General features: G+C 36.7%; 1 protein-coding gene across 4 annotated transcripts in view; it reads left to right on the top strand.

Moving 5' to 3' along the window:
• LOC132157539 (NACHT, LRR and PYD domains-containing protein 12-like) overlaps positions 1–19,852 on the top strand; it is a 137,974-nt gene that overhangs the window by 62,058 nt on the left and 56,064 nt on the right. For 3 of the 4 annotated variants that reach the window (XM_059566912.1, XM_059566914.1, XM_059566913.1), the window contains one exon: positions 4,694–6,562. In XM_059566912.1, the coding sequence (XP_059422895.1) occupies positions 4,694–6,562 (1,869 nt within the window). Of the gene's footprint in view, positions 1–4,693; positions 6,567–19,852 lie in introns of those variants that run through there. The other variant, XM_059566915.1, reaches the window with a different exon arrangement.

Here is a 19,852-nt window from a genome sequence, read left to right as displayed (position 1 = left end):
TAACGCAATTTAGATTCTCTGTATATATGTACTGTACATGTGGAAATTGACAATAAAGCAGACTTGACTTGACTTGATGCAAGTAGGCGTCAACTATCATGAACATTATTGTGATTTACACCTGAGAAGACAAAGACCTTTGTCTTTTTTTGAGCCTTTCAGTCAGGGGTGTGACTGTGAGGGAAGAGTTACAAGAAAGGCTATGAGGACAAAATAAATGTATATATTTTTATGTTTATAGTTTATTTAGAATATATTTAATTATACCACAAAATAATTTAATATTCACTTGTGAGTACAGTTAAACAGTTTATTAGGAACAATCAAAGCTGACTTTCAAAGCTGAATTTTTAGCATCATTAATCCAGTCACACGATCCTTCAAAAATTATTTTAATATACTGAGTTTCTAAAAAAAAAAAAAACATTCATTTATTATTATTATTAATGTTGGAAAAAGCTGAGAATATTTTTTCCTTTTTTTTTTTTTTTTTTTTTGAGAAATTGAAACAACAGCATTGTTTGTAACATTTATCGTATTAATCATTTTATTTATCATACCGTGTGTGCTAAATAAAAGTTTTAATTTCTATATATACTGAATCCAAGCTTTTGAATGGTATAGTGTATATTGTTGCACTGGGAGTAAGACAGGAGTAATGATGATGAAAATTTTGCTTTGATCACACGAATAAATTAAATTGTAAAATATATTCAAATAGAAAGCAGTTATTTTAACCCCTTAACTGTCACTCACATTTTTGAACATTGACTTTGTAGTGCACGATCCAAACTTACATTTTTATAATTCATGAATGAAAATATTTTGTAACATGATATAGATGTACCATTTACGTGGTAATGCAATGTCTGATTTTAAAATGGGTTTTAAAGGAAGAAATTTTGAGATTTTAAGTTTTCAGTTGATATATAATTTCTGATGATTTTTAAAATGTGATAGAGAAAAATGCAACAAAGAAGTCTTTTTTTTTTACAAAAGTAAAAACTCCTGTTATAATGTAGATTTTTGAGGGTGCACTCTTGTCATAAATTAATCGATTACTTTTCCTACATAATTTTTATCAAAAAACATAGGTAAAATATATATTTGGGAGTCTTAGACCTTTCCAACGATATATAGTTTGTCAAAATTAGATTAGATTAGATTTAATTGTTATATAGTGAAGTAAATGTAGGCGTCCCACAGAGGGGACGGGTGACAGTTAACAGGGTGACAGTTAACAGGTTAAAGGTCCCGTTTTTCGTGCTTTTTTGAAGCTTTGATTGTGTTTACAGTGTGCAATATAACGTGTTCATGTTTCGCGTGTAAAAAAACGCAGTATTTTTCAAACAAATTCACATATCTGTATACCGCTGTTTTCACTGTCATAAAAACGGGCTGATGTCTTCCTTGTTCTATAAAGTCCCTCCTTCATAAATACGTAACGAGTTCTGATTGTGCCAGCAGTTCCTGTGTTGTGATTCGACAGCTGCTTAGCGCACGCTGTCCTCTTGGAAATGCGATTGGGCTAGTTTTGGAGTAGTTTTGAGAAGCAAGTGGGCAGGATGAAAACCTGGCAATCCTGATCTGAATGCATGTGCTGGAGATGTACTTGTAATCACAGGAGCGTTTTTACTGATGAGATGCGCATGAAAATCGCATTCGATTTTTTTGCACAGCCCTACCATCTAGTTAACAAAGCTAAACAGCGTTGCCCTTTTTGTAATAAGTTACAGAAACTGTTAAACACACCAACTTAAATAATAAAATACACTTACCGGTTGTGGTCCATAAACGACGCCTTCTCCAGACAAAGAGGGAACTGCTCCATCTTTCAAGAACAATCATTGTGCGAATCCGGCATTAAACTCAGTTAAAAATAAATTGTAACCATTGATCTCTAAGTACAGCGTCCCTGGGAAGGCCAAACAAAGGTGATTGGACGACATGGTGACAAACAAAAACACAACTCTTCCTCTTCTCCATCGGAGCGCAACAAGACCATGCCCCCTTTTTTGTGTATTCATGTGGGTGGAGGTTAGTCATAGGGAGAGGGAAGTAGAGGGATGTAGTCCAAACGGGTTGTTCGTTGTAGGCGAAATCTGTTAAAAAAAATCCCTGGCATTGAACTTTGAGCTTTAGAATTTTACAGATATCATTTATACTCTAACAACAACATTACACACTAACTAAAGTTTAAAACATAGGATCACGAAGAACAGGACCTTTAAATAGTAAAAATATTGAACAATAGTACTGCTTTAGCAAACTGGTATTGACTGGTATTGTGTAATGTTAAAATATATAAATGAACAACACATAAATAGCATTTACAAAGTGTAAATTGCTCTCAAATAAACTAAATGATAAACTACATTATTAACATTATTGTGATGGTTACTGATACTAGTAGTACAGTAGAACATTTAGATTATGTGAATGAAACTTCATAATGTTTCACTTGATTATTCATTTAGTCAGGAATTATAGTTTGGAAAAAATCTAACTAGTAAAATGTGTACACGTTATGTGAAACCTAATAGAAGTATATAAATAAAAAAAGGCTTACTCATGTTTGTGATCTCTCCTAGATAAAGTGCTTCATTCTTTTTTCTGAGGAAATCCAAAACTCAAATCCCATGGTAATCCTCAGTGTGTCTTCTTGGGGTGAATTATGTCTTATTCCTCTCAGCACAAAGTAAACCGTAAAATAAAAAAAAATTAAAAACGAACAATCTCGCTGCTTTGTTTTCTGTGGCATGGGCATATACATGCCGCGCACTTCACGTGGAACATTATAATCTCAATACCGTGTTCAGCGTGTGGGTGTGGTCGCATTAGATATAATGAAGGGAGACATGAAAGACAGACATCGCAGACATGTCAAGCTTTATATAGATATATCTCTCATATATCTCATATAATACTCCCTTCGTTGAGTATTTACTGAGTTACAGTTCATTTTAATGACGCGTTTCTAAATGAAGATCACCACAGACCAAGGCTGCAGACAGTGCACCTTGTTTGTTTTCTTTATTTTATAAATGCATAAAGTTTTGTTGTTATTATGTGTGCATACAATTAAAATTAGACCCTTTAAAGATTAGATCGATGTATTGCTCTTATTTCTACGATCAAAACTGAAAGTGTAATTTAATTTTTTTTCGGGGTTATCAGGAGAAGATGCCTCAAAATGCGTATACGCGGGAATCGACTCCAGAGGGTTAAGGGGCTACCATTTCCTAGTACAGGTGTACAACATTCCGATAGTCTCTTAAATAAATCGCCAGGGCGGACTGTTTACTGTTGCTCAGGCCGATATACATTCCAGGGCATATGAATGTGGGTGTAGACTTGCTGTTTTTGGACCTATTTGCTACACACGAGACAGCACAATGTCCCCTCTACTTCTTTCTGACTCCTCCAGCTCACTGGGTCTGGATGCAATGGATGCATTTAAGTGCTTAGGCTCCTTCAACTAAAATAAGTTATGCTTCAAATGGTGCATTTTAAAAGTTGGTGTATGACACACCATGCAGACTCAATTCACTGACAAGTTGTTTCAGTGCTAGATTTTTGCAATTAAAACTTTCCTAAGGTACATGTCCTGGTACTCTCAGAGTCTATGTGACCATGTGACCACTGTTTCAGCTTTTCTAACTGATGGGGTCTCGGTGGGAAAGCACCCTCTAATCGCCCAGTTCCATTCTGGAAGCTAAGCATTGAGCCCGCCCACCAGAGCGACAGTCCATTCATGGGAGTAAAAAAGACTTCACCTACTGTGTTGAGTATGTACTCTTCAGATTTATGTCCACCACACTAGCCAGTAGCGCAAGTTAGAGCAGCTTTTCATTTGCTATGGGGGTAGCAACTGGGGGCGCTTGCCACTAAAAGAAAAATGGCTTTTCTGGGTGAGGTATGCAATTGCCATAGCCTACGAGGTGCATGGTCACGCTTCGCTTCTAGTAATTTGGGGCCAATTCAACCAGGGGGGTTGCATCCTCTATGGCTCTGGCAAGAGGTGTCTTCTTGCAGCAAGTCTGTGATGCGGCAGGCTGGTCCTCTCCGCACACATTTGTCAGATTCTACAGTTTGGATGTCCATGCTACTACAGGCTCACATGTCCTTGAGTCAACATCCTAGAGTCATGTATGTCAGTGTTTGTGCGCACACACTACACAACCTAAGGGGATCCAGACACTACCAGTGCAATGACGTTGGTATTCTTGTTCCAATTAGCATTACTAAAACACACCATCGAGAGTAGCTTTTGATAGGGATGACATCTCGGGTTACTTGACTGTAACCATTTTCCCCAAAAAAGCGGGAATGAGATGCTGCACCTTAATGCCACACTATAGGCATGCCTGGGCATTCTTTCAGACAAAGGTATAACCTGAAGGTGTGTCTGTTTCATGTCTTTTTATAACCCTGCAGGTGCATGTAATCAAATTACGTCACCTATAGAGGTTATTAAAGCCAATTCTTGGTGTGTTTGACACAGGTGTTTCACAACAGTTTAAACAAACAATGTTCTCAGGCTTTTTCAGGGAACAGGATTATTGTCAAGTAACCAGAGATGATTATTCTTTTTCAGGTGGTTCAGAAAATGACACGCGTAGCTTTTCTAGATCTTATAGCTCAAACTCATTCACTGATTATGTTGTTGTTCTTGTTTCTGCTGTGTGGATAGAGATAAGACTGAAGACCTGCAGCAGGATTCTCACCAACCAGATGATCAACTACGGAGAGTCAAAGACCAGCACAAAACCCGCATGAGGAACAAGTATGAGAGATTATTTGAGGGGCTGAAACTCCAGGAGAATGAAAGCCTCCTGAACAGCATCTACACACAGCTCTACATCATAGAGGGAGAGAAAGGAGGAGTAAATGAAGAACATGAGTTTTTATTGATGGAGAAAACAGCCAGAACCCAACACTCACAAGACACTCCAATCTACTGCAATGACATCTTTAAAGTCTCAGCTGAACCAGGAAGTGAGGAGAAAGAGCAAATCAAGACAGTTCTTACTAAAGGCATCGCTGGAATCGGAAAAACCGTCTCTGTGCAGAAGTTCATTCTGGACTGGGCCGAGGGAAAAGCCAATCAGGATGTAGATTTCATGTTTGTGCTTCCATTTCGAGAGCTGAACTTGATCCGAGATCATCAGTACAGTCTTCACAGACTTCTGCTGGACTTTCATCCTGAACTTCAAAATCTGGACTCACAGATTTATGAGGAGTGTAAAGTTGTGTTCATCTTTGATGGTCTGGATGAAAGCAGAATCACACTGATGTTTTCAGACACTCAGAAAGTCTGTGATGTGACTGAGACTTCATCAGTGGCTACGTTGATGTCAAAGCTCATGAAAGGAGAGCTGCTTCCCTCTGCTCTCATCTGGATCACCTCCAGACCAGCAGCAGCCAGTCAGATCCCCTCCAAATACATCAATCGTCTGACAGAAATTGATGGATTCAATGATCCTCAGAAGGAGGAATATTTCAGGAAGAGAATCAGTGACCAGCATCAAGCCACCAGAATCATTTCACACATCAGAAGAGCAAGAAGCCTCTACATCATGTGCCACATCCCCGTCTTCTGCTGGATCTCATCCACTGTGCTTCAGAAGCTCCTGGAAGAAGATCTGAGTGCTGAAATCCCTCAAACTCTGACTGAAATGTACATCCACTTCCTGCTGATTCAGATCAACATGAGGAACCAAAAGTATGAAGAGAGAGATCCAGAGAATCTCCTGCAGTCAAACAGAGAAGTGATTGTAAAACTTGCTGAAGTGGCTTTCAAACAGCTGATGAAGGGCAATGTGATGTTCTATGAGGAGGACCTGATTGAGAGCAGCATAGACCTCACTGATGCCTCAGTGTATTCTGGGATTTGCACTGAGATCTTTAAGGAGGAATCAGTGATACATCAGAGGAAAGTGTACAGCTTCATCCATCTGAGCATTCAGGAGTTTCTCGCTGCTTTCTGTGTGTTTCACTGCTATTTGATGAAGAACATGGAGCCAGTGAAGTTGTTTGTGGATGATAAACTTGAGAGGTATAGGCACAGATCTGAGGAAAACTCTCTGTATGAGCTGCTAAAATCAGCAGTTGATAAAACTTTAAAGAGTGAGAATGGATGTCTGGATCTGTTTCTGCGGTTCCTGCTGGGTATCTCATTGGAGTCCAGTCAGAGACTCTTACAAGATCTACTGACACATACAGAGAACAGCTCAAATAGCATCAAGACAATCACACTGTACATTAAAGACAAGATCAAGACAGAAGACTATAACATGAAACTATCAGATGACCGCTCCATCAATCTGTTCCTCTGTCTGCTGGAAGTAAAAGATCAGACTCTGTTCAGAGAGATTCAGGAGTTTGTGAAATCAGACAAACACTCAGAGAAGAAACTCTCTGCTGCTCACTGCTCAACAATCACCTACTTGCTTCAGATGTCAGAGGAGCCGCTGGATGAGCTTGATCTCATGAAATTCAACACATCAGATGAGGGAAGAGGAAGACTGATACCAGCTGTGATTAACTGCAGAAAAGCTCTGTAAGTATACATTCATTCAGTCAGTCAGTCATGTAATTACAGAAGAAACAGATTAGTCTGCACCTGTGACTTGAACTATTCTATCAAATAATAACCCTGTTTTAATTATTTATATTAGTAAATAAGTAATTATTTATTTCTTATATGAGCACTGAAGCAGAATATAAGCAGTTGAAAGCAGACATTAGAAGCACAACTGTGTGGAAAACATGTTCACAATCATCTCACATTAATAATTCTTCATTTAATACTCCAACGTATTACTTAATATAGAAAATTTTTTATTCAAAGAAATATGAAAACTAGACAAAAAAAGCCTTTATAAACTAATGGCAAATTTTTGTTTACAGTCTAATCTATTAAATCTACAAATCCTGTAATACTGTACCACTAAATAAGATATGTGTTTAATTGTAGGGCTTTTTAAGTGTGTTTATGGAGAGCTCAGTTAATCAGGTTAACTAGAGACAATCACTAATCATTCTTCCTTTTTAATTAAACACAAAGGGTCATGAATGATGTTTACATTGTGGTCTGTAGAGTTAAGAAAATAATGTACAAAATCAACATTTTGAAACTTTTTTAAACAGTATTACACTAACTAAACCTCAGTTGTGTAACCTTTACACACATAAGTTTTAAATGTTTCAAATGCTACAGTTTTCTTTAACCAGAGGACAAATTTACGTGTGGTGATTTGGCCAGAATCACACAGGTAATGATCTGTAAGCAGAGATTGTGCTGAAAAAATGTGTGGCAGACATCATTCATGATGTTACGACCCTAATCTAAAGTAAGTGATGGAAAAAAGAACTGCTACCATATGCGTGTCTATTTTAATAGATGTGTTTTTTCATCACTACTTATATTATATCTTGTAGAAAGGGCCCTTTAAATTTAAGTCTCATCTGTCCACAGAATGTGTCTGAAATTTCAGATAAATTATTATATCATTTAAAAAATTTTGAGTGGAAACAGACACGCACGTTTTTATGCATGTATCTTTAAATGCAAGTGAGCTGCTGCTCCCTGCCCACTTTTCCAGAATAGGGTGGAGCCTTGACAGCTCATACCTCTGAAAAAAAAAGTGTTTGTTTTTGATTGTCTATCACACTGATATTGGTTTAAACTTGACATGGCTTAAAAAAACATAGACTGTAAAAAAGATGGATGATGCATCTCCACTTCCTTCTGCTATAGAAAAGTGAAGCCTAAACATTCTCAGTATGGCCATTGTCATCTTGCGAAAAAGGCATCATTTGGAGCCATAAACTGTGCAGTAGTGATCGTGAGGTGGAGCTGCAGTATCAAAGTCCTGCCCAAACTCTTGCATACCAAATCGCAAGATTACAATCATAATGCTACATCCCATTTTTATAGCATCAAATAACTAAATATGGCTGCTAGCAGCAATTATGGGGCCAAGCACTACAGAAGAAAGCCTCAGACCAACTGTAGGAATGAGTAATTAAAAGCGTTTTAGGAATATTTTAGGCAAAATGGCTGAAAAATCATAAATACAACCACTAGTAAAATTATTTATTGGCTTATCACTTTTAACCAATAGGTGGCACTGTTAACAAATTAATGTGGCATGGTCAGTGTGAGGTGACAATGACACATACCAAGTTGGTGTCCATATGTCAAATATTTGGAGAGATACAACCTGAGATGCAATTTGGCACTATGTCTAAAATTTGTAGCAGCGCTGTATGCAAACTGTTTCATTTCATTTCATGACAAGAAATCCATATTTTTTTTGTCAGCACAGTTTTGGTGAAAATCAGACTAACAGTTGAGGAGGAGTTAGAAAAAGTAGGTTTTTAACATAAATCAAAATGGCGTAGGGAGTTCAGATTTCCTGTGTATTTTTATCCTTATAGGGTGGTTGTGCTGACTAAACCTACAAACACTGAATAACCTGTGTAGAAATAAAGGACAGGAGCCTGACGTCTTTACTGCACCAAAAACAGGAGAAAAATAATTTACAGTCGAACATAAAAGGAACCCAGTTCCTGCAGCCTCTGTGGTGGAAAAGAACTACAGTAGGTGGAAAACCTAAATGGGGATAACTGTAATTCAGTCGCGTGTTAAAATCATTCGTGAAACTACCGCCAGGTGGCGCAAAGGGACGGATTGCGAAATGAATGTAATAGTAAAATGAGATAAAAGGAGGAAGTAAAACAACAATAATATTATGATATAACATTGTAACATCTTTAAAAAATATTAAAACATTTACAGTGAGTTAATTTCAAAACGTAGGATAGTCTTAGGCTACAGTCTACACTGAAAACCCTAATAAGTTGACTGAACTAAATCGATTGAGTAAACTCGTTGCCTCAATTTAATTGAATAATGGAGTCTCCCAAAACTTACATATTTAAGTTTATTTATCTTGACGGTTTTGTAGACTGTACTTAAATCACTCAGAGGTCTAAATGTTGATATTTGATTCATTTGAAGTCACCATTGTGGTGGAAAGTGTTTCGTTTAGTTGGGATCTTGGTCCAGTTACTTCTTGTGTACATTATTTTATCTACAAGGTTTCTATCCATAAAAGTAAATCCATAGTTGCAACAATACATCAACATTTTATTTTACTATAATTTGTCACTATTACAAGCAAGATGTGTATGTTTGATCTCAACTCTCTTTGCCACAATAACAGTGTTTTACAACACACAAGTTACAGCAGCAAGAGACAAGCCAACACCAACAAAGAGCTGATAACACCTGAGCTATTTTAAATTTTGTCTTTCTTCGCCACAAAAACAGCGTTTTAAAATACACTGTTATAACAGCAAGAGACAAGCTAACACAAGAAGTAACTGGACCAAGATCCCAACTAAACCAAACACTTTCCACCACAATGGTGACTTCAAATGAATCAAGTATCAGCATTTAAACCTCTGTTAATTCTCAATAAGAGCTTCTCTAGATGTCTGACAGAAATAAAGTCACAGAACCTTGTAAGGAGGATCTGTGAACGTCTATATCGGACGTACAGAAGACATAAAAAACATTTTAAAAAATACGTCATAAAAACATTCTGTCTCCTCAGTGGACATCTTTTCAACGTCTGCAAAGATTTAAAAAGACGTCCACTGGACGTAACTTTGCCCAGTAGATTATGTTGATGTTAAAATACGCAATATAGTAATTTTCATGTAATAGTTCCTTTAAAAACAAACAAAAATGTTAAATACATGTGACTTCATGCCACAAGACTGCAAACGTATGAAGGTATAATTAACACTGGATTTATTTGACATGCATTATGTACCATGTGTTGAGTTCAGTGTAAAATGCATTGAGTAAAGAAGCTAATATACAAGACTTGGTATGTCCTTGTGCTTTGGACACAAACTTTCAATAATTGAAAAAGTTATTTGACCCGTGTTATGGTGTTTTATTTATTTAGACTATTTGAATAATATAAAAAATTGTGTATGCTTATAGATGGCACAGTGGATAAGACACATGCCTTTGGTGTGAGAGACCTGGGTTCAAATCCACTGTGAAACACCATTGTGTCTCTGAGCAAGACACTTAACCTCTTGTTGCTCCAGAGGTGTGCGACCTCTGACACATATATAGCAATTGTAAGTCGCTTTGGATAAAAACGTCAAGTCAATGTAGATAATAGGCCTTGTGTTCAGTAAACAAAAAATGTTTTTGTTCTGATATTTTTAGGTTAACATGACTATTTATGTTGTGACAACTTGTGATATTAAGTTATTTCAAGTTGGGTGGACTTTAGTTCTCGTTTGTTAAGTTTACTCAAAAAAGCGCTTGCGATAAGTTGCCTTATTTTTTTAAGTTGACGCAACTTTTTTTTTTTTTACAGTGCAGTACAGGGTTTACTGTATTTTCATAAATATTGTGAAATTTTGTCAAAAGGTCAAAGATTAAATATGCTGTTATTTGTTTTACTTCAGTGTGCAAAAAGTGTGCGGTCAAAAATAAGAACATCATTTTCAGTTAAATTTACATGTTGAGTTAACTTAAATATATAAGTACACTTGAAATTAATACCAAGTTAAGTGAACATAATCATTTAAGTACATTAAATAAGCACCAAGTTTGGTGAACTGAGTGATTTAAGTACAGTCTACAAAACTGTCAAGTTAAATAAACTTCAATATGTAAGTTTTGGGAGACTCCATTACTCAATTAAATTGAGGCAACGAGTTTACTCAATCAATTTAGTTCAGTCAACTTATTAGGGTTTTCAGTGTACAGTCTACAAAACCGTCAAGTTAAATAAACTTAAATATGTAAGTTTTGGGAGACTCCATTACTCAATTAAATTGAGGCAACGAGTTTACTCAATCAATTTAGTTCAGTCAACTTATTAGGGTTTTCAGTGAATGGGTCTAATGAGTTAAGCAGTAACGTTAGCTGCCATGTTCTTTCTCTCAAAGGAAAATGATTGGGCCACTTCATCAAATACTTAAGTTGTCATTTCAATAATCATACCATCTCAAAATCACGTACCACAAGGATTTAAATTAACATATTTCACTAGTAGAAATCATGCAAAACAACTTTATATCTACTTAATTTTACTCACCAAACATAGTACACGAAAATAAACTTCCTCTTGAAATGTAGTTCATCAAACAGGCCAAAAGGACGAATTTTGTAATCCACCAATCAGTGCTTTTGTTCTATTGTTGCTAGGCAGAATTCCTCCCATGGCCAGCCACATTAAAGGAAGAACAGAGTGACGTTGAGTTTTTCCAAAGGATTACTCATGATTTTGAGCTCACAACACTTGAAATCTTAAGTTTATGCATTTTGAAGGTAAATTACTTAAATTACCTCATAAGTGACAGGGCCAAAATGCAAAATTTTAAGTAATGTTTAGTCAACATTACTTGATTGAAGTCAAGACAACATTAGTACTCATCAAAAATGTAAAGAAGACATTTACACAAAGGATCATATGCATGGTATTGTTATTAAACAGTAAATAAATATAAGGCATATATATATATATATTCATTTCATTTCATGACAAGAAATCCATATTTTTTTTGTCAGCACAGTTTTGGTGAAAATCAGACTAACAGTTGAGGAGGAGTTAGAAAAAGTAGGTTTTTAACATAAATCAAAATGGCGTAGGGAGTTCAGATTTCCTGTGTATTTTTATCCTTATAGGGTGGTTGTGCTGACTAAACCTACAAACACTGAATAACCTGTGTAGAAATAAAGGACAGGAGCCTGACGTCTTTACTGCACCAAAAACAGGAGAAAAATAATTTACAGTCGAACATAAAAGGAACCCAGTTCCTACAGCCTCTGTGGTGGAAAAGAACTACAGTAGGTGGAAAACCTAAATGGGGATAACTGTAATTCACTAACATCTGAGAATGACTTTGTGCAGCATATTCACTTCGCGTGCTCTGGCGCACATCCGCCTCCTGCGATGCTCAGCTGTGGACGACTTAAAAATGTTTGATATAAAGGTTGCTGTCCCATTTTATACAGGAATTGTTCATTTAAAAAAATTGAATTATATTGTTAGTTCTAATTATATTGTTATGTTAACACAAGTTCATTTAGGCTATTTAACATGCATTGACATTTTATCCTTTTTAATTTATAACCTCCTTGAGATTTTAAAGTTAGTTTAATAGTATTTAAAGTCAAGTTTAAAAATAGGTTTTAACTGCTTAAATTATTTCTATGAATTAGTAATATGTTATCATGTTTATTCTTGTAGAAAATAAGTGTTTATTCTTTAAAGGAACACTCCACCGTTTTTTGAAATAGGGCTTATTCACATTATTTCCTACATTTAGATAGGTGGGCAAATGCATTTTTGTGTCAGTGCATGCATTGTTTTAGTTTGACTGGGTCGGCGTTAGCTTAGCTTAGCACAATGAATGGAATCCTTTGTTGCCAGCTAGCATGGCCTGAGTAAAAGTGATCAAAAAAAATAAAAAAACCCACCTAATAACTTCTTGTGGCCTGCGTATTCACAACGAGTACAAATAGCGATCCAGATTAACACTAGGCGATTTCCTAGGCAGATATTGACTTGGGACTATATTTTGGGGAAGCACAGGCGAAGCACTGCTACTTCGGTGCAGAGATATCACGCAACACATGAAATCCCACGAATTCCGTCAACATAGAGGCGTGCAACGCGTCAAAAAAAAACAGAATAAGAAGAACATACCGGCGTGACCTGCACCGAGTGTCTTCGCTTTTGGATGATTTATTTTGAGAAGTTACAGCAAACATGGTTATTACCTGCATAGCAAAAGGTTGTGAGAACAAGCAAAGGACATACACGAATGTAATGTTTCACAGAGTTCCATCTAATGTGGAACTGAGAAATAAATGGCTAGCAGCTCTGGAGATCTGTAGTTCAACGCTTCTCAACAAAATAAAGCAGTATCGTGTTTGCGAAGAACATTTTGAACCAGAGGACTACTTTGAAAACACAGGAAGAACAAAGTGCACATGTAAGTTGTCTTTTATTTCTCTTCCTATATAACCTATATTGCCTGTGAAAACATCAACTCTATGTGAATACAGCTATAATATGGGTCGATCTATACATGCGTCATGATTAAAATAATCACTAACTCTGTGGACAGCTGTCCATTTGGTCCATTCGTCGTGGGGCGTTTTTTCCAGTTCACTTTGTCACACCGGAAAAAAAATCGAGTACTGCAGAATGGATCAGCGCCGTGAAATCCGCTGTAGATGTGACACAACTTCGGGCACGCTCATCTTGATCTGACGTGTTGAGCCGGGTCATCAATGGCAAAAACATGTCCCACTCTCTACAGCATAGACACTCTATTTCCGTCGGCATAGATTGGCATATTCCCCCACATTCACACCACCAGTTCATGTTTGCTCTCATCACGAGCGATCGCAACCTCCTCCTCCTGTCGTTCTATTTCCAAAGCACGCAGCTCGTCTTCTGTAAACTCTGGTTCAAATAGGTATGGTTCTGGTTCTTGACTGTCTGAGAAGTCACCCTCTTCGTCTCTCTCAAAATCAGCCATGTTCATCGCCATTCGTGTACTGTAAGTAAAATAGCCAGGCAGCTACTATTCACGCCGGAATGTTGACGGAAGTCGTGGGATTTCATGTGTTGCGTGATATCTCTGCACCGAAGTAGCAGTGCTTCGCCTGTGCTTCCCCATAATATAGTCCCAAGTCAATATCTGCCTAGGAAATCGCCTAGTGTTAATCTGGATCGCTATTTGTACTGGTTGTGAATACGCAGGCCACAAGAAGTAATTAGGTGGGTTTTTTAAATTTTTTTGATCACTTTTACTCAGGCCATGCTAGCTGGCAACAAAGGATTCCATTCATTGTGCTAAGCTAAGCTAACGCCGACCCAGTCAAACTAAAACAATGCATGCACTGACGCAAAAATGCATTTGCCCACCTATCTAAATGTAGGAAATAATGTGAATAAGCCCTATTTCAAAAAACGGTGGAGTGTTCCTTTAAGAAAATAAGGGAAAAAATAAGGGACGATCCAAATATTTGTTTTGCTTCACCTTTTAGGTAGGCTACAATTATTCAAAAATAAATAAATAAATGTCATTAAAAAATACCATCGGCCTGAGTAAATTTGACCATTATAGAATTGTGACTTTAAAAGTTAGTGATTTAGGAGTTGAAAATACTGTGAAATTACAAATGGCATTGGATTTTAGAGCATAACAACTGAAGGTTTATGTTATGTATGGCTTATGGGGGTCGAGATAAAGGTGTGAATCTCTTGCTCTTTCATATGGACAGTGTCTTATGAGGCTTTCAAACTTGCTGAACAGGTTTATACTGTTGTTTTGGTTATAGACTAAAAAATGGTCTGCCCCCACGTAAGATTTTTCTAGTTCTAGTCGTTCATTTGTTATATTCAACTAATCAGAGGTTTATATTAAATTTACATAATCAAGTCTTAATATATGCCGCACTCAAGCACATGCATTAAGTTTGCCACAAAGCACATGCAGAAGTAGCCTAATAATTGTGAAAAATTAGACATTTTAATTATTTATTAATAAACAAATGTTTTCTTGTCAGCTGCAAGATGAAATTCACAGAGCTGACTCTCTCCGACGAGAGAAATGCAACATCCACAGATTGTTGAATGTTGAATATTAATGTGCCCTGTCATTAATGCACATTAATAATTTTTGCACAAACACTTGAATATAAATATTAATTCACTTTTTACATATGCATTACAACGTAAATAATTTTTTACATGCAATTATCCAAAATAAAACCAAACAAGATTTGTAATGAAGATAAAACAAATAAGAATAAATGCTGCACATTTACAATAAAAAATCTTGCACATATTTTACACACCTGCATTTAATCGCAGTGGCATTTTTTTTTATTCAATTATATGAAAGCAAGTAGGGCTGGGTGATAAATCGATTTTATCGATTAACTCGAATTTGTAATTTACATCGGTTTGTTTGAATGAAAATCTGTTTTCTTTTTAACATCCACCGATGCACCACTCGAGGCTCCTGTAGTTCCGAGTGGCTCAACCAGAGACACGCTGCCAAGCAGAGGATGAGCGGAGCGGGGTGATTCTGACTGGAGCGAGGAGAGGATATTAAGAGTCTGAGCGTCGTGGTTTTCAACTCGCTCCAAGAGCCTCCATCATGAGTACAATTCATGCCAACAGCCCGTAATATAAATGCATATTCAGCAAGAATTCATGTTAAACATATTTAGCTATGGCTTGATCAGGTTATAATGACTGCAAGAAGTCGAGCGGGATGTTAAAGGCTAAGGAGTTTGTCTGTTTCTTTTACTGATTATTTTCGGCATGATTTAAACAGATTAAGCACATTCACACGCAATCGCTTTAGCAATAATGCATTCAAACAAATGTAATCTTACAGTCAGGGCCGGCTCTAGGTTATTTGGTGCCCAAGGCGAGAGAACCCCCCACCCCACCCCCCTCCCCGGGGAAAAAGAAACCCCTCAGTTATTCCATAGTTATTCATTTTTTATTTTAAATGTTCAAACAACAACTCTTTAAAAGCAACAACCTGAAGGATACAGTAGAAAACAATAGAGAAGCATTGAGATCTCACCTCAAGGAAAAGCAGTTATAGTGTTTTCATTTTATTACGTGTTTTCATTTACCCCATCATTTAAAGCGCTAAAACCAGCTGTCAGATATTTTCGCGCCACTCCCGGTTGCTGAGCAGCTGAGTTTGACAGCTGCCTGTCAGAGTGACTCAGTCGTTTTTTAGGATTGTAAATCTAGTAAAAGAAATGGACAAATACAAGCAGTGTGTGGACAGTGCACAGTAAAAGTGTACAGCGTGTGCGCAGCTTTCATAATACGATACATACATTTAATTAACTTTTTTTTTTTTTTTTGCGCCCCGTCCAGCAGATGGCGCCCCAGGCGGCCGCCTGTGTCGCCTGTCGGCAAAGCCGGCCCTGCTTACAGTGCTACTACATTATCAGTAAGCTATCTGATTTTGAAATCTTAAAGAAATTCATCAATCTGTTTAGATAAAATAACTGACAAAAATGTACTGTTATTTTCCTCACAAACAAAATTTGCACAGCAGAAAGTAGCAATTAAAGATTTAATGCTTACAATGTTATTAGTTTGGCATGTGATGGGGAAAAAAAGTTTACACACAATAGCCTAAGCCACTTTGAAACTCTCCTGTTATTTATTTTTTATTTTTTATAATTTAATTTTTTTGTAGGCTACGTTATGAACATAACATTTCAAACATACTGAAATACTTAATGCAGGGAGTGAAGGCGGCAGTGTTTCTGGCATCAGTGAGCGTGGAGCTGATGCTCTGAGCGCGGAGGAGAAGTTGTTGCTGCTCACAGACTCTGCTGCCGAGTGAGAGAGATGTTTCACCCGACGAAATGATGACCGCAGCAGCACAACACAGTATAGTCGCCAAAAGCAACCTGCAGCAATGCTCGTTGCTCGGCTCGCCAAGCGTTACTTTTTTGTAGGCGCATGGCAGTAAATAATACGATGATATGACCATGCAGTCAATACAGACATTTAATAAAAACAAGCAGGGCTGTAACATAACCCATTAAAAAACGCAGGTCTACACCGGACACGAGTGGTGCGATCCGACAAAAGACAACAAGACCCAGTGATGGATACACTGGACAAGATCCCCATCAGGGAACTGATGCTCGTTCTTTTTATGAAGAAATGTTCTGACACTGCGTTCAGATGATTTGACACTGTAGTGTGATGTCATCAAGTTTAGACACACTTTTAGCGCAGTGGGGCTCGGATGACAACTCTCGCGTCCGGTGTAGACACAGACGGTATCTGCTCTATTTACAAATAAGTTATATAAGAAAAAAAAAAACCTAAACCTGCGGCATAATGAGATGGAAATATAAACTAGAAAATATATTTACACTTGCTCTGTCCTCCGTTCAGGACACTGACTCACTGCGGAGCTGCAGTTTTAATCCATCCATTCTTTAGAGTTTAAAAGATTTAGCTAAATCGTGCAGGTTTAATTTATTCGTTTCTTGTTTTAGGCTAATTAGGCATAAATAATGTGAACGAAATTATGCAGTGCTTCACGTTTAAACATGCAACAATTTCTTAATCAGTTTACAGACAAATGTCTTTTTCTAAGAAGTTATCTGTCAAAATAAAGGATAGGTAACGTATAACAAAAATGCATGTTGTTTTATTAAAGGAATTTTAAAATATAAATTAAAATATAGGCATAATATATGAAAATATTGACATTGCATATTAATCCATGTAGCCTATACCTATGGAAGCATATGGGTAGCAATATTCAATTTGGAATGTAATATGCAAAATGACAATGCAATATGTAAAATGGCAATGCATTTCTGTATTTACATTTACATTTTCCAATACATTTGTGCAACGTTTGGTGCAAAACGAAAATTAAATTACATAATTTTCATTCGCCATTTCACACACTAGTTTTAATATGTAAAATGAATACAAATTTTAACGCTTTATAAGTTGCAAAATTAAAATTAAAATGTATTACAGAAATGATTAGATATGTGTAACATATGTTTGTTCAAGCAAAAACTGTGGCAAAATTATCATTCAAATGCTATTTTTCTTAATTGCATTAACACTCACAGTCAATACACTTACGATTGCATTTTCATTCAATGTCCCGCAATGAATGTAGCAAAATTTAATGTGCACATTGAAAATGCATTCCGAGCCGATCACGTGTCCGCCCCCTCCCGCCATGTCAATCACAGCGTGAACAAGGCGGGGCTTGCAGAAGGTCAAGAGACTCAAGACTCAAGAAGAGGATTCAAGTGAGAGAACATGGACAAGACTGTTGGTCCATGTACGTTTTGATCATTTCGGTTTATGGCTTCAATATTTCATTCGCACTTGTGGGCAGAGCTGAAACGCTGCTTTCATCTGATTGGTCGAATTGCTTTTCTTTCTTTCAGGCAGAATAAGAGTCAGTGCGAGTGTGGCACTGTAATGTCTGAAACCACTGCTCACTGTTAATTAGCATAATATCTGAATCAGATGTAGCTGGGCACATAATTCTGCGACCTGCAAGTCACCCCTTTAAATTATTTCTAGGTTATAGTATTGTGTGAAAATTGTCCCACTGATAAATACAGTGCAAATAGTTCTGTCTCTTTGGATAAAAGTGAAGTGGAAATAAAAATCAATAATAGACGGAACAGTTCCATGTCTGTAACATTTACCACTCTCATCTTTTACGTCATAAGGCACTAGGTATGTGTGTGTGACATTAATAAATAATTGTGAAAATTAATATAGTTACATTTCTTAAATAAATTAGTAATATTAGTTTTATTACATACCAAATTGAATGATGTTTCTCTTTTTAGTCTTCTTTGTTGGGCTTGAGAAAGACAACATGTATTTACCGTATTTTCTGGACTATAAGTCGCACTCTTTTCATAGTTTGGCTGGTCCTGTGACTTACAGTCAGGTGCGACTTATTTATCAAAATTAATTTGACATGAACCAAGAGAAATGAATCAAGAGAAAACATTACTGTCTACAGCAGCGAGAGGGCGTAGATGGTAATGTTTTCTCTTGGTTCTGAATAAATGCGACTTATATATGTTTTAATTTCCTCATAATGACATATTTTTGGACTGATACAACTTATACTTAGGTGCGACTTATAGTCTGAAAAATACGGGTAACATTATTATTATTATTATTATTTATTATGAGAGTAATTGACACAGACTAGAACTTTAATGTTTCACCAAATTCAGCTCAGATCTTCAGACTCGTCTGACTAGTGTTGCTGTATGACTGTCCAGACTTACCTTCCCAAAAAATCCTATTTAATTTTATATAATAAATTTAACTGTATTTATTTCCACTTCACTGTTATCCAAGGAAGACGGAACTATTTGCACTGTATTTATCAGTGGGACAATATTCACACAATACTATAACCTAGTAATAATTTAAAGGGGTGTCTTGCAGGTGGCAGCAGCACGAATTATGTACCCAGCTACATCTGATTCAAATATTATGCTAATTAACCGTGAGCGGGGGTTTCAGACATTACAGTGCCGCACTCGCACTGAATCTTATTCTGTCTGAAAGAATGAAAAGACCGAGCTGAAGGTGGAGCGATTTGAAAATTGAAGCCATAAACCAAAATGATCAAAACATACACGGACCTACAGTCTTGTCCATGTTCTCTCACTTGAATCCTCTTCTTGAGTATTGAGTCTCTTGACCTTCTGCAAGCCCCGCCTTGTTCACGCTGTGATTGACATGGCGGGAGGGGGCGGACACGTGATCGGCTCGGAATGCATTTTCAATGTGCACATTGAATTTTGCTACATTCATTGCAGGACACTGAATGAAAATGCAATCGTAAGTGTCTTTACTGTGAGTGTTAATGCAATTAAGAAAAATAGCATTTGAATGATAATTGTGCCACAGTTTTTGCTTGAACATGTTACACATATCTAATCATTTCTGTAATACATTTTCATTTTAATTTTGCAACTTATAAAGCGTTAAAATTAGTACTCATTTTACATATTAAAACTAGTGTATGAAATGGCAAATGAAAATTATGTAATTTAATTTTCATTTTTATTTTGCACCAAACGTTGCACAAATGTATTGGAAAATCTAAATGTAAATACAGAAATGCATTGCCATTTTACATATTGCATTCCAAACTGAATATTGCTACCCATATGCTTCCATATATACCACCCTAAAATGGGCTACCACTTTTAATGCTCCGATGCAATGTA

The sequence above is a fragment of the Carassius carassius genome, chromosome 14, assembly GCF_963082965.1.
Source record: "Carassius carassius chromosome 14, fCarCar2.1, whole genome shotgun sequence".
Taxonomy (NCBI): domain Eukaryota; kingdom Metazoa; phylum Chordata; class Actinopteri; order Cypriniformes; family Cyprinidae; genus Carassius; species Carassius carassius.
This window is presented reverse-complemented; position numbering and strand designations above follow the sequence as displayed.